General features: G+C 52.6%; 2 protein-coding genes across 2 annotated transcripts; both read right to left on the reverse strand.

Moving 5' to 3' along the window:
- Nucleotides 1–592: 592 nt before the first annotated feature.
- Nucleotides 593–920, reverse strand: LOC122914185 (histone H4). Its single transcript, XM_044260817.1, has one exon. The coding sequence runs from the start codon at nucleotides 902–904 to the stop codon at nucleotides 593–595; it is 312 nt and encodes a 103-aa protein (XP_044116752.1). The 5' UTR covers nucleotides 905–920.
- A 10,577-nt stretch (nucleotides 921–11,497) lies between these two features.
- On the reverse strand, nucleotides 11,498–11,913 carry LOC122913919 (histone H2A type 1-B). Its single transcript, XM_044260567.1, has one exon. It carries the CDS (start codon nucleotides 11,911–11,913, stop codon nucleotides 11,521–11,523), a length of 393 nt encoding a protein of 130 aa, XP_044116502.1. The 3' UTR covers nucleotides 11,498–11,520.
- Between the last annotated feature and the right edge of the window lie 107 nt (nucleotides 11,914–12,020).

The raw sequence follows: 12,020 nt of genomic DNA on the forward strand, positions 1-12,020 counted from the left end.
ATACCTTCATGAAGTTCTCTACTTTTTGTGGTAAGTGATGGAGTCCAGCAATAGGCCACTAATTGTCCCTCCAGGTTAATAGTGACCTCCTGAGTTGCCAAGCTGGGTCCTATTTAGGAGCTGAGGTCAATTATAGTCAAACTTAGAAATTGCCTTTTTCTGACGCAACACTTGCCGAGGTTTGGTCTGGACATTTTTCCAGCTCTCCTAAAATAACTCTCCATTAGGACATTTCTGGCAAGGGGATTACTGGGGTAGAAGGGTTTTCCTTTGTGTCCATAAAACAGCAAACTCTTCTGAAGTAAACTGTGCCCAACACAACACGCCCCCAAACCGCTCACGGGACCTACATCTTTGAGCAAGTTCTGCAGTTAACTTGGGACACCAAACCAACCTGGGGCAAGGTTCCTGACTAGAAGGTGGATTGGCAGGACTAGCAACCAGGCCGGGGAACGGCGACATGAGCCGCAGTGCAACAGGGCCGCGCAGACCAGTGAGCTCCACTAGTCCGAGTTTCAGCTCCTCTCGTGAAAGAGGGGGAAGCCCTGAAAAGGGCCTTTTGTGTTTTTGGATGGGAGGATTCGCAGGAGGCTCAGCCCCCGAAGCCATAGAGGGTGCGGCCCTGGCGCTTGAGCGCGTAGACCACGTCCATGGCCGTGACCGTCTTGCGCTTGGCGTGCTCCGTGTAGGTGACGGCGTCGCGGATCACGTTCTCCAGGAACACCTTGAGCACCCCGCGGGTCTCCTCGTAAATGAGGCCGGAGATGCGCTTGACGCCGCCGCGCCGGGCCAGCCGCCGGATGGCGGGCTTGGTGATGCCCTGGATGTTGTCGCGCAGCACCTTGCGGTGGCGCTTGGCGCCCCCCTTGCCCAGGCCTTTCCCTCCCTTGCCACGACCAGACATGTCGGAACAAACTCTCTGTGCGAGTTCTACACAGCGATGGCCCTTCTCGTCCGTCAGCGCTAATTATAAGCAGTAGTCGGACCTAGTTGAAAACTGACAGCGCGGGCGGGCCCCAAGGCCCCGAGGCCCCGCCCCCACCCCGGCTCCCCGGCTCCTCCCACCTCTGGGCGGAGCTCCGAGGACTGTGTGGGGGAGGGAGCAAGGTCGCGTGGAAGGTCTGGCTTCTCCTGAGCCGGTTCGTACTGGTGTCTGCAGGAATCTACCCCGTGAGAACGTTACTAGGGGCTTCTAGTTTCCAACCAAGTACTGCATTCTCTCATTCAGAAGGGGAAGGATTGTTGGCTCGGAAGGGAACCCTAAGATGTCACCCCGAAACAGGAGTGTAGGGGTTCAGGACATACCGTCTCAAAATAGGCCTCTTCGGTATGGAGGGCAGCAGAAGACGTCCCCCCACCCCCCAACCAAATGCGCCTCTTTGGCTAAGGACTATATGCGAGCAGATGATTTTTAAGAAACACCGACACGGGAGAATCTCTAAAATCTTCCTAACGGGACATTTTAACATTTATGAAGGAGATCTCAACCTCTAAGTGTCGCCCTCTGCAGCAGGAAGAGAAGGACGACTAAATCACCAGACATTCCTGTCCTTGGGAAAGCCCCAGCCTAATTTGGCATCACAACCTTGTTTCCCATCTTTTTCCCGCCAACCCCAGACTGGCTTCCTGGGTACTCCCTTCCCAACCAACATCTGTTAGCGGAAGGGGGTCTTTCCTGGGGTGGCTGGGGCCTCTTCGGGGAGTTCCACTCAGTTCTTCAGAGCATCTCCCAAGTACACACATGGGGTCCATGTCATTAAACTGCTCTTTGTTTTCCTCATTAATCTGTCTTTTATTATAAGGGGAGGTTCATAGCACCTAGAAGGGTAGAGGGGAAATTATTTTTCCTCCCCTACACTGTTCTGTTTACTACATCAAAATTTTAAATTGTAGTTGCCTTCAGGTCATAATTTGGCACTGTGGGTTCCATTATTTCTTTTCAAAAGTTTCTGATCTAGTTTCACACTCCTTTTATGTGTGCGTGTACGTTTAGAATCACTGTAGCAGTTTTGAAAAATAAGTCTCTTTGAGCTTCTGATCATGATTGCATTAACAATAAATTAATTAAAATACAATGAAAGCCCTACAAAAATCAAGCACTTAAATTCAGAAATGTGCTTTTAGTTGCTTTTAAGCCTTTTAATTTTTAATGACTAAACATTCTATTTTTTGATTTTTTTTAAATTTTGGTTTTCATAAGGTATTTAATATGGAATTATTTTTTGCATACATTGAATTTTATTTTAAAAGAAAACAAATACAGAATCATACTCCAAAATTCTTGAAACTAACATAGTTTTGTAAACTGTAACTAATGTCACCCATTATTCGTTTTAGAAAGTGCTTAAGAGCTAAAACTCAAGTTAGAAAAATTTGATTTTAAGTTGCATCTCTTCTACCAATTGGCTTTTGGACACTTGCTTATGTCTTCTAAACCTTTGCTCATCAAGAGTGGGAATAATATAATAACAATACTTAATTCATAAAGCTATTTTAAGAGCTAATGCAGGGGCACCTGGGTGGCTCAGTCTGTTAAGCGTCTGACTCAAGATTTCAGCTCAGGTCATCTCCGGGTAGTGAGTTCAATACCTACATCATACTCCATGCTGAACTGGAGCCTGTTTGGGATTCTCTGTCTCCCTCTACCTCTTCCCCATGCATGTTTCTTTCAACAAATAAATAATGGAGATACTTTATATAATATACTGAGTCTACAGAGCACATACCTCCTGTCTGTGATTGCTGTGGTCACTTATGCTGTCTGTCTTGGCGCGTGACTACAATTCAGATTTAACTGTAGGACATACAAAGATTTCAAGAGACTGTGAAAATAAATTTATTCCAACAGACTAGGAATGCCAAAGAAGCTGATTTTCATTAAGACATCCATGAGTAATAAGTGAACATTGGCTGCTATGTACAGGGGTGGAGAGGAACAGAAGACCCTCTCCGGCTAGTGACTTGGTGATGAGAAGGGTATGATGAAGGGAGTGAAAGGGACAGCATCATGACTGATTGGGTCCCCATAGACTTCAGGTCCAAGAATACCTGTGAGGCCGGCCGACCAGGGGTGATACTGATCCTATCCCTGCGGGCTCTGATCCTACTGTATGGCTCTTTGCCTCTCCGTCTCCGATCCGTCCCTGACATATTCCCGCCACCCCCCCGAACAGGTAACTCCAAACTGCCATCTGGAACAGGGTCGATGACCAATCTGTGGCTACTTCCTGCTGGGGAGGGGCGCCGATGGGTTCAGAGGTCTGTCCTGAGGCCCCTACAGTAGGCAGGATCACCATCTGTGGCTGCCTAGACAGGACCATTGCTGTCCTGATGGACTCTAAAGGAGAAGAGTGCCAAGTTGGACAAGGGCATTTAGAATATAAGGTCAGAAGGGAAGCAGGAGGAAGAGGACAAATTCTGGGGTCATTAATGGCCATAGTCAGTGTCTCTGCTGGACCCAAAGGGAGGTCCACCAGAAGGAGGGGTCCTCTATTTGGGCCACCAGGCTACCTGACAAATCTGAACGAGGCCCCCCCTGACCTGTGTTGTTAATATAAAAGTGGCTTCCTGGAGGAGGCTGCAGGTGTCCCCTGCCTGGGAGCATGGGAGGACAGGAGGACCTGAGGTCCGGGGCCCGGGGATTCTGGAGGGCCACACCCTCCAAACAGAGGGAGTCCTCGGGTCTCTATAACCAAGGCTGGGACTGGTTTCCGACCTGCGGCATGTGGCCGGCCCCGCGGGCCTGGGGCCTGAGCGGAGCTAGGTAGGCGAGGGAGCAGCGCCCTGTCCACTGTGCGGGTAAGAACACGCGCGCCCTTCTCCCGCAGTAGAAGAACAGACCGTCCTCTGCTCGGAGGCTTAGGTGGAACCCATACTTAAAGAGAAGCTTCGGCGGGGAGGTCGAGGCCGCGCCTGACAACTTCCTCCATATCAGGGAAGCATCGAACCGGAGCCGCTCGCCCGCCGTGACGGCAAGTGAGCTGGAAGGATAGATTTTCAGGAAGAATTCTTGGGACGAGAGGAGCAAACCTCTGGCCAACCCTAGTGTAGAGGAATTGCAGGACTCCGGGGACCACCCTGCTGAGCAGGAGTTGTTAGCAGGGGTCCAAAAAGATGTCTTTTCCTTTAGGGGATCCTGGGCCCGGAGAAAGAGGTGCGGCTGATCAGGGTCTTTGTAGGCGCTGAGCGAGTTGAAAAGGGAGCTATTCCAGGGCTCCTCTGCGACGCTTGAAGGGACCCGGAAGGTGAAGTTGCACTGGGATGTGGAAAGGTTTCCTACAAAAATCCCCGAGTTCGGAGTGTAGGTGTTTTCGCAGCAAATAGGGAATGTTGTTGAGGTACTGATCCGGAGCCGAGCCAGCCAGGCAAGGTCTGGGGTGTTGTCGGACCAGGGGACACTGGCTACTTTGGTTTCCATGTCCTTCTTCCAAGCTTTAAAAAATAGTTGCTCGATATTTTGATTGGGGAATGAATTAATATAGGAGACAAAAGGAGTGACAGAGTAATTAGCCCGCAGCCAGACCTCGATAGGGGCGGGCACAGCAGTCCCTACTGAGTCTTTCCCACATACCCAACAATCAGTCAAATTGAAGGGCGTGGCACTGGGTTGAACCCATCCTTGGGTCCCTGCAGATGATTGGCAATGTAGTAGTTTGGGAAGAGAAAGAAGGAGAAAGAGAACAAATGCATTCAAGGGCATCTTTGATCGGGGGTTGAAGTACTTAGCTTGGTGTCGTTGGCTTTTCTGTTTTTTAAAGATGCGTTTGAGCCCTTCCTTGCTCGCAGTGGTATCTTGGTTTCCTGTCGTCTTCTTCCGCTGGAAACCAGGGCTTGACCCTAGAATAGTGGATCCAGGCCTTGACCTTGGGTTCCTTGACAGCCGTTGGGGAGGCTAAGGCGACTGTGTGTGCGCCCTCTTAGACAGGCTCTAGAGACAAAGATAAAGAGGAAAGATCTTTAACAAGCACTTGGTCCCTGGGATGACCGGGGAAGGTTGGTTGTCTTGGAGCTGAGGGTTAGGAAGTGTCCAAGGAACTCATGGAGACCTTGCCAGAGGGATGACATGATTTTGTCAAAGACTCCCTAGTCCACCAGCAGGTCATTTACACAGATGGGACTCCCATACAAGACCTGGAAGGGGCTCAAGCCCGTTTCCGCAGGGGCATTTCTAATCCGGAGTAAGGCAATAAGGAGTACAGACCAGGGGAGTCCCAGCCAAGGGATGGTTTCACTTACTAGTGTCTTTACCCCCCCCCCCCCGAGGCCTTCTGGTTCTGTAGGGGAAGGCCTCTGCCCAGCGTGGGAAGGTTATCTACCCAAACCCGGAGGCTTTGGGACCCTTGTGCCTCAGGCATACCTGTGAAATCCAGCCTTCCCCAGGCCAGCTCCCCACTCACTGTCTGTCTCTGGGGATTTGGGGATGAGAGTACGGGTTATTTCTGTGGCAGACTTCACAAGTCTTTAAAAGGTACTTAAAGGTTTTGTCCAGGATTTTTCCTGTAGAAAGCATGTGGGTCATCTGCAAGGTTTTATCCCGTCCCAGATGGAGGGTTTGATGTAGGCTTTTCCCAACCTTCCCTTGGTTCGCTGCCCAGGGCTGAAGCCTACATTCTTACCCCGGAGTCGGCCTGGAGGGTGAGGGTTGTTGCCTCCTTCTGATGCCCATTGTTTTTTCTCTGTGCGGGAGCAAGTTTTCCCCTGGGTTTGGAGCCAGCTAGACTAGGGAGGCAACCACAGGGGCAGCCGAAGACTTGGCGGCAGATTTCGCTGCATCCGCCAGGCTGTTCCCTTCCAGCACCTCACCTGTTCCTCTTTGGTGTCGCTTTCTCCCACCTCTCGGGGGTGGGGTATGGCCTGTAGGGGCGGGTGATTTCTGGGTGATATTTAGTGGGGGAACCTGAGGCAGTTAGACACTATCTCTCCTTCTACCTTGTGCCGCGGGCATGCAAAGGCAGGAAGGCGTGTTTGGAGTCGGTAAAGACATTGCCACTTTTGTTTCTACTGAGTTCCATCGCCCAGCTGAGTGAGGGCTGTGGATGGAGGGGGGACTCGATCCAGACAGTACGGGATCGCTTTTTCTTGTTTCGGGTGATGTGGTAAAGTGACCACAGCACACCCAGCCTTTCAGGTGACTTGCTCAGCAAATGGGCTTCCTTTGTGAATAGGGTCCTCTCTGAATTCTCTGTTGGGGTCCCCTTTAGGTTCTTCCAACAGCATAGGTTTGAGCTATGATTTGTTGATGGCCGTGCATGGCTCTGTACCCTCTTCTGGAAGGAAGGGGTCGGGGTTTAAAGTGGAGTGAGTTTTTATTTGCACGACTGAACCTTCCAGCAAGAGCACTGGGTGTGGCGGAAGGCGGCTCTCCGTGAGCCCGCGGTCACTCTCCGTGGAGAGGAGGCCTTGACGGTTATGGGGGAGGGGTGTGTGCAGTAAGATCCCATACCAGAGTTAATTTGTAGCTTCGGGGATTAAAGGTTCTGAGGCGGCCACGGCCCTAAAGAACGCTGGCAGCCCACAGGCCACCAGGTCAAGGTCTTTGCTTAAAGATCCCACTGGCTATGGAGTGGGCTCCTGGGCCTCAGTTAGAATACCCAAGATCACTCCCTTCTTCTTGGTCACATCTAAGTTGTAAGACCTCCCTGTAGGGAGGCTTAAAACTGGGGCACTGAGCTTTTTACTTTTTTAAAGATTTTATTTATTTATTTGACAGAGACGGAGAGAACACAAGTAGGGGGAGCGACAGGCAGAGGAAGAAGCTGGCCCCTTGCTGAGTGGGGAGCCCAGTGCGGGGCTCGATCCTTCGAATTGACCTGGGCCAAAGGCAGATGCTTAATGGACTGAGCTACCCAGACGTTCCTTGATGAGATCTTTAAAAGCCCTTTCTGAGTTCAGTATTAATGAGCAGGTTTCCAGCATGTCCTGTCCTTTGATCAATTGACAAAGAGGACACGTGATTTCCCATACCCCAGTGTCCATAGCGACGTACACAGTGAAGCCTGAAAAATCTCTCAACCGCTTAAGGGTTTTGAGGAGTCGTTATGAGGCAATGGGGCTGTATCTTATCCTCCTCTGAAAGAACCAGACCTAGATATTGGACACATGTCTCACATAATCGAGCCTTAGGCTGGCAGACCTTCTATTTCCCCCATACTCTGAAAATGTAGAAGCTTTTGGGTGCCAGTTTGTATACTCGGCTCAGAGGGGGCTTATAGCAGGAGATGGTCCACACACTGAAAATTTTCACAGCTGAAAGTTCTGCACAATTTCAGGACAGGGCCTATCCAAATAAGTGGGGACTATCTCAGAACCCTCGAGGTAGAACTGTCCGTGTGAACTGGGCGGTCGGATTCGTGGGCTCCTCGACTGCAAACAGAAACAGAGTCTGGATGGAGGGGCTTGCGAAAGAAGGCCTCTTGTAAGCCTAGGACTATAAAGGAGCTTGTGCCAGGGGGTATCGGAGGCAGCAGTGTGCAAGGGTTGGGGACGACAGGACGACTAGGGACCACAGCCTCATTAATAATTCGAGACCTTGTACAAATCTCCACTCCCCGTTAGGTTTTTGTATCCCCAAAACTAGGGTGTTTCATGGGCTGTTGCATTCTTTTAAGACACCCCCCCTTCTTTAGATTATTTATGGGTTTTTTTAGGCCCTTCTTTGCTTCTGATTTTAGAGGGTATTTGTTCTGACAGGGGCAAGTTGTGGAATCTTTAAAGCGTTTGTGAATGGGCACTGCAGGTAAGGCCCAACCCACTGCTGCGTTGTCCAGACCTGGGGATTAGTATGAGCCTCTAATAAGGGGAATCGACTGCCCGTCTGTCCAGGGGCCATCAACACGAGTGTTCCCAGATTGGCCCATAATATCTCTATCTAAGGGAGGTGTGGGGCTCTCAGGCATTAACAAGGAGTGACAGAAAATTAGATCGCCCCAGACACATCCCAGGGGGAGAGAAAAAAACCTGATTCTGGGCTATCCAGCAATGTTCTGAACAACGGCGTAGAGGCTGGGCGGTGGGGACCGGGGTGGGGAGGAGAACAGGGAAGGTGGAAGGAAACGGACTGGCTTTCCCTCTGTCTCGTGAGTTACCCGAGGCTCTGGGTTCCCAAAGGCAAGCTGCCCCAGGGACGCCCCTGTGAAGAGCTCTGGGCCTCATCATACCCCGTTGGGGGTGCTGAGCTCTCATCGGAGCCCTCGAAGATGGAGGTCCTCGAGGGCATTCGGATTTCCAGGGTCCTGCACAAACAGGACAGGGCTTGGGGGCTTTCATTTTGGGTGTCCCCTTTGAGGGCATCCTGGCTGCCAGTGCTCTTGGCGGCCACAGATGGGGCATCTGGTACCGGAGCCTTGGGGTAAGGGTGGGGGCTGATGGGTAATGGCTTATAAGGCCACAAGTAGACCCTACAAATTCTTTCCCAGCCTCTTCTCTTGTTCCTCACTCTCCTCTTGGCCCTGGTTGTAAAAGACCCAGTTAGCAGCTCCGAAGAGCTCTTCTAGGGCCCCCTCGGGCCAGTGGTCAACTTCTGCAGGTTTTCCCGAATATCTGGGACTGACCGGATCACAGTTTTGTCTTGGGCATGATCTTGGCCTCGGGAGAATCAGGAGAGACATCTGTATGTTTCATGAGAGCCTCCCTCCTCTCTAGGAGGCTGTTGTGTTTTCCACTGGAGTCTGGGTGGGGGTGGGTAGCCTGGTAAGATTCAGGACTCGAAACATTTTAATCCCACCAGGACATAGGCCTGGAAGTGACCCAGGTACCAGTTTCTGAGGGGATCATTAGAGTCCCAGTTGGGATCTTGGGCCCCAGTTGAGAACTGGAAGTCCCCCATGGGCCCAGTGGTGCCTGGGAATTACTCAGCTGTTTGTCCCCATTCTCTCCACGGTGCCCAGGACTCCGCATCTGTTAGCCTCAGAGAGTGATTGATTTAACAGGAGCATTTCTTCCTTCCTGGTTAATTCAATCACAAGTAAGATTTTGGGAGGCTTCTGTATAGGTATCTGGGTTTTTGGAAAGCTTCCCAAGGTCCCCTTAATCCCTGGTCTTGCAGTGACAAGGACACCTGCCATAGCGGCAGCTACCCTTGGTCCTCCTCTGGGTCCTGTATATTGTTGCAAGACAAGGAGCCCCGAGCACAGCAGGGGAATCTGGGACAGCCGGACAGGAAAGGGACGGAGACCCCAGGGAAGATGGGGCAGGGGCTGGAAATCCTCTGTGGCCACCATTTGCCTGTCTGCCTTTGGTGTGGGTGTGGGGTCCCTGTGTTCCTCACCACCCCCTCCCCCACTGCTCTCTAACCCCCTAATCCCCCTCCCCCCACCGTGTCCAGCCGTGAGAGAGAGCAGGCAGGAGCCTGGCACAGGCCCTTATTTTCCCTTAAGGCCCAGAAACCCTGCACATTGGGTACTTCTCCCCATTTCCCTCACGTTTGCAAAACCAGTCCCGTTGCAACAGGGTCTTATAACTGACGTGTCCCTCAGGCCGCTACGTCTCCTCCTCCAGTCTGTGTTGTGGCCATGCCGTGGAACCAAAGAAAAGAATTTGCCTTTTCTTTAGGGGTTTGTGGGTCAAACCATTCCAATTACTCAGGAAGCGCCCCCGAGGAGCACTGGCTCTGGTCAGGGGACTGAGATCCCCGTCCACGGGAAGGGGGGTAGTGGCTCCCCTAACCTCATTCCTCATAGTTGACCAGGAGGCCTTCATCCTGACCCAGTGTCCTGGGTGTCTGCGACCGGGAGCCAGGACTGCTGTCCCTTCTGCGAGACACTGGTTAGTCACTTCTAACCGGGCTTGATCCTACCTCTCGGGAGCCACCCTTCTTGTCCTGACTTTTGCTGTCTCTGCATTTCCCAGCCAGGGGACGGCCATGACCCAGTAAGGCCCCTTTAGTGGCGGGTAGATGTGCCAGACTTTTCCGGGCCCAGTGGACGCCGGCATGATGGGCAGAATAAAATCACTCTGTTTGACAGACCTGTTGTAAAAGGCTAACAAAGGCCAATTTCTGGAGGCACAGGATGGGCCGCGGAGATGGGGGACACGGCCGAGGTAGAAGTCCGTTCCCTTGTCCTTCTCAACACTACCTACACACGTGTGTTCCAACCACACGGGGGTCCATCGTAGGACGGTCACAGCTGAGCAGAGGGGCGGGCACCTTGCCAAGTGGAACCAAATGGCACGGGTGGGTCCTGGAGGGTGTCCCTCACCCCGTCAGGCAAGCCCGATCCACCAGGTGTGGGGTCTAGTGACCTTCACACAAAAACGAGAAACATGCTCTGTGGCTGGAGGGTCACAGGTAGAACACCGCGGGCGGAACCCCAGTAAGCGGTTATAAGATGAGGGGAGCTGAGGGGCTATTCCTAACAAGTTCTGGGCCAGATCCCGGAGGACGCCACGTGCCCAAGTGCTCTGTCCGCTTGACCGGGCAACGGGTGAAGGAGCAAGACCCTGGCGGGGAGGGCGGAGGTAGAGGCTGCTCCTCCCTGCAGCAGGCGACTGCGGGTGTGATCCCTTGGAGGCCGCTGGCAAGGGGATGTCTGGGGGGACCCTCCCGGGGTTTTTGCATCCCTTCTCTTAGAGGAGGGATCTGTGGGAACCTATCACCCGAGATTTGAGGGCCACAACAGTGCCATTCACTTGGAGATGATGAGGCCCATCTTGTTGACTGTAACATTTTTAGTACATGTGCTGCCAAAGCGAGCACTTGTTGACTGTAACAGAGACACTGGCTGTCCACTACTCACGGTTAGACGCCTCGATGACGACCAGAGATCCCGGAGTCCCCAAGAAAATGTTTCAGGATTTTTTCTTATCGCAGCTTTCTGGTGCCCATGGTCGTCGGTCCTGCTGCTCGGAGGAATAAAGAGGGAGACCAGACACAGGGTGAGGGGCAGCAGACAAAGGGTTAAGAGGAGAGAATAAGCTCTTCACAGGGAGAGGGGGATCCAAGAATGTCCCCTTTCCACCCCCAGCAAGGAGATTTTCTTTTATGCAGTTTCAGTTTTAGCGCAGTTTTAGCCGGGGCTGTTTAGGATTTCTTCAGGTCTTTGTCTGATTGGCCCGGGGCAAACTTCCAGCAAGACTATGCTCCCCAGCCCAGCCCCCTTGGGTTGTTTTTCCTCTGGTATTCAGGGCCCAGCCCCCTGGGGTTTTTTCCTCTGTGGTATCCCAAGGAGGCCACGCAGATAAGGATCTTACCCCGTGTGTGGCCTCAGGTCCTACTAGATCCCTGACTGTCCCTGCCATAACAGGACAAGCTTGTGCTCCAGATGGACCTTTGATCCTGCAGAGGAATTGGGATACCCCAGTTTTGCTTACATGGGTTCATTAGAGCAAGGTTGTCTCTTGGGCCAAACGACAGACTTATAAATACCTTAGGCAAGCTTTGCTTTACAGGATTTGTCAGTATTTAATACTTTGCTATGCCAACAATGTGACTTAAAGGCACAGCTCTTTCTGTTGATTAGGAGAGTGGCTCTGAAAAGAGCCTTTTGGTTTGTACAGATTTGAACTGCGCACTCGGCCAGTCTTCTACTTGCCCTTGGCCTTGTGGTGGCTCTCGGTCTTCTTGGGCAGCAGCACGGCCTGGATGTTGGGCAGCACGCCGCCCTGCGCGATGGTGACGCGGCCCAGCAGCTTGTTGAGCTCCTCGTCGTTGCGGATGGCCAGCTGCAGGTGGCGCGGGATGATGCGCGTCTTCTTGTTGTCGCGCGCCGCGTTGCCCGCCAGCTCCAGGATCTCGGCCGTCAGGTACTCGAGCACTGCCGCCAGGTACACGGGCGCGCCGGCCCCGACGCGCTCCGAGTAGTTGCCCTTGCGGAGCAGGCGATGCACGCGGCCCACCGGGAACTGCAGACCCGCCCGCGACGAGCGCGTCTTGGCCTTGGCGCGCGCCTTGCCGCCCTGCTTCCCGCGTCCGGACATAATGAAAACGAAAAGCACAAACCTCAGGGTCAGAGTTGACTCAGTCGGAGCTACCCTACTTATAGTCTCTATTGGGCAGAAAAATAAAGCTGTGCCATTGGCTGAAA

This window comes from Neovison vison, chromosome 1, assembly GCF_020171115.1.
Source record: "Neovison vison isolate M4711 chromosome 1, ASM_NN_V1, whole genome shotgun sequence".
Lineage (NCBI taxonomy): Eukaryota > Metazoa > Chordata > Mammalia > Carnivora > Mustelidae > Neogale > Neogale vison.

Excerpts from the sequence above, each read along its gene's own strand:
- LOC122913919 (XM_044260567.1), bottom strand. The coding sequence starts at position 11,913 with ATGTCCGGACGCGGGAAGCAGGGCGGCAAGGCGCGCGCCAAGGCCAAG.
- LOC122914185 (XM_044260817.1), bottom strand. The coding sequence starts at position 904 with ATGTCTGGTCGTGGCAAGGGAGGGAAAGGCCTGGGCAAGGGGGGCGCC.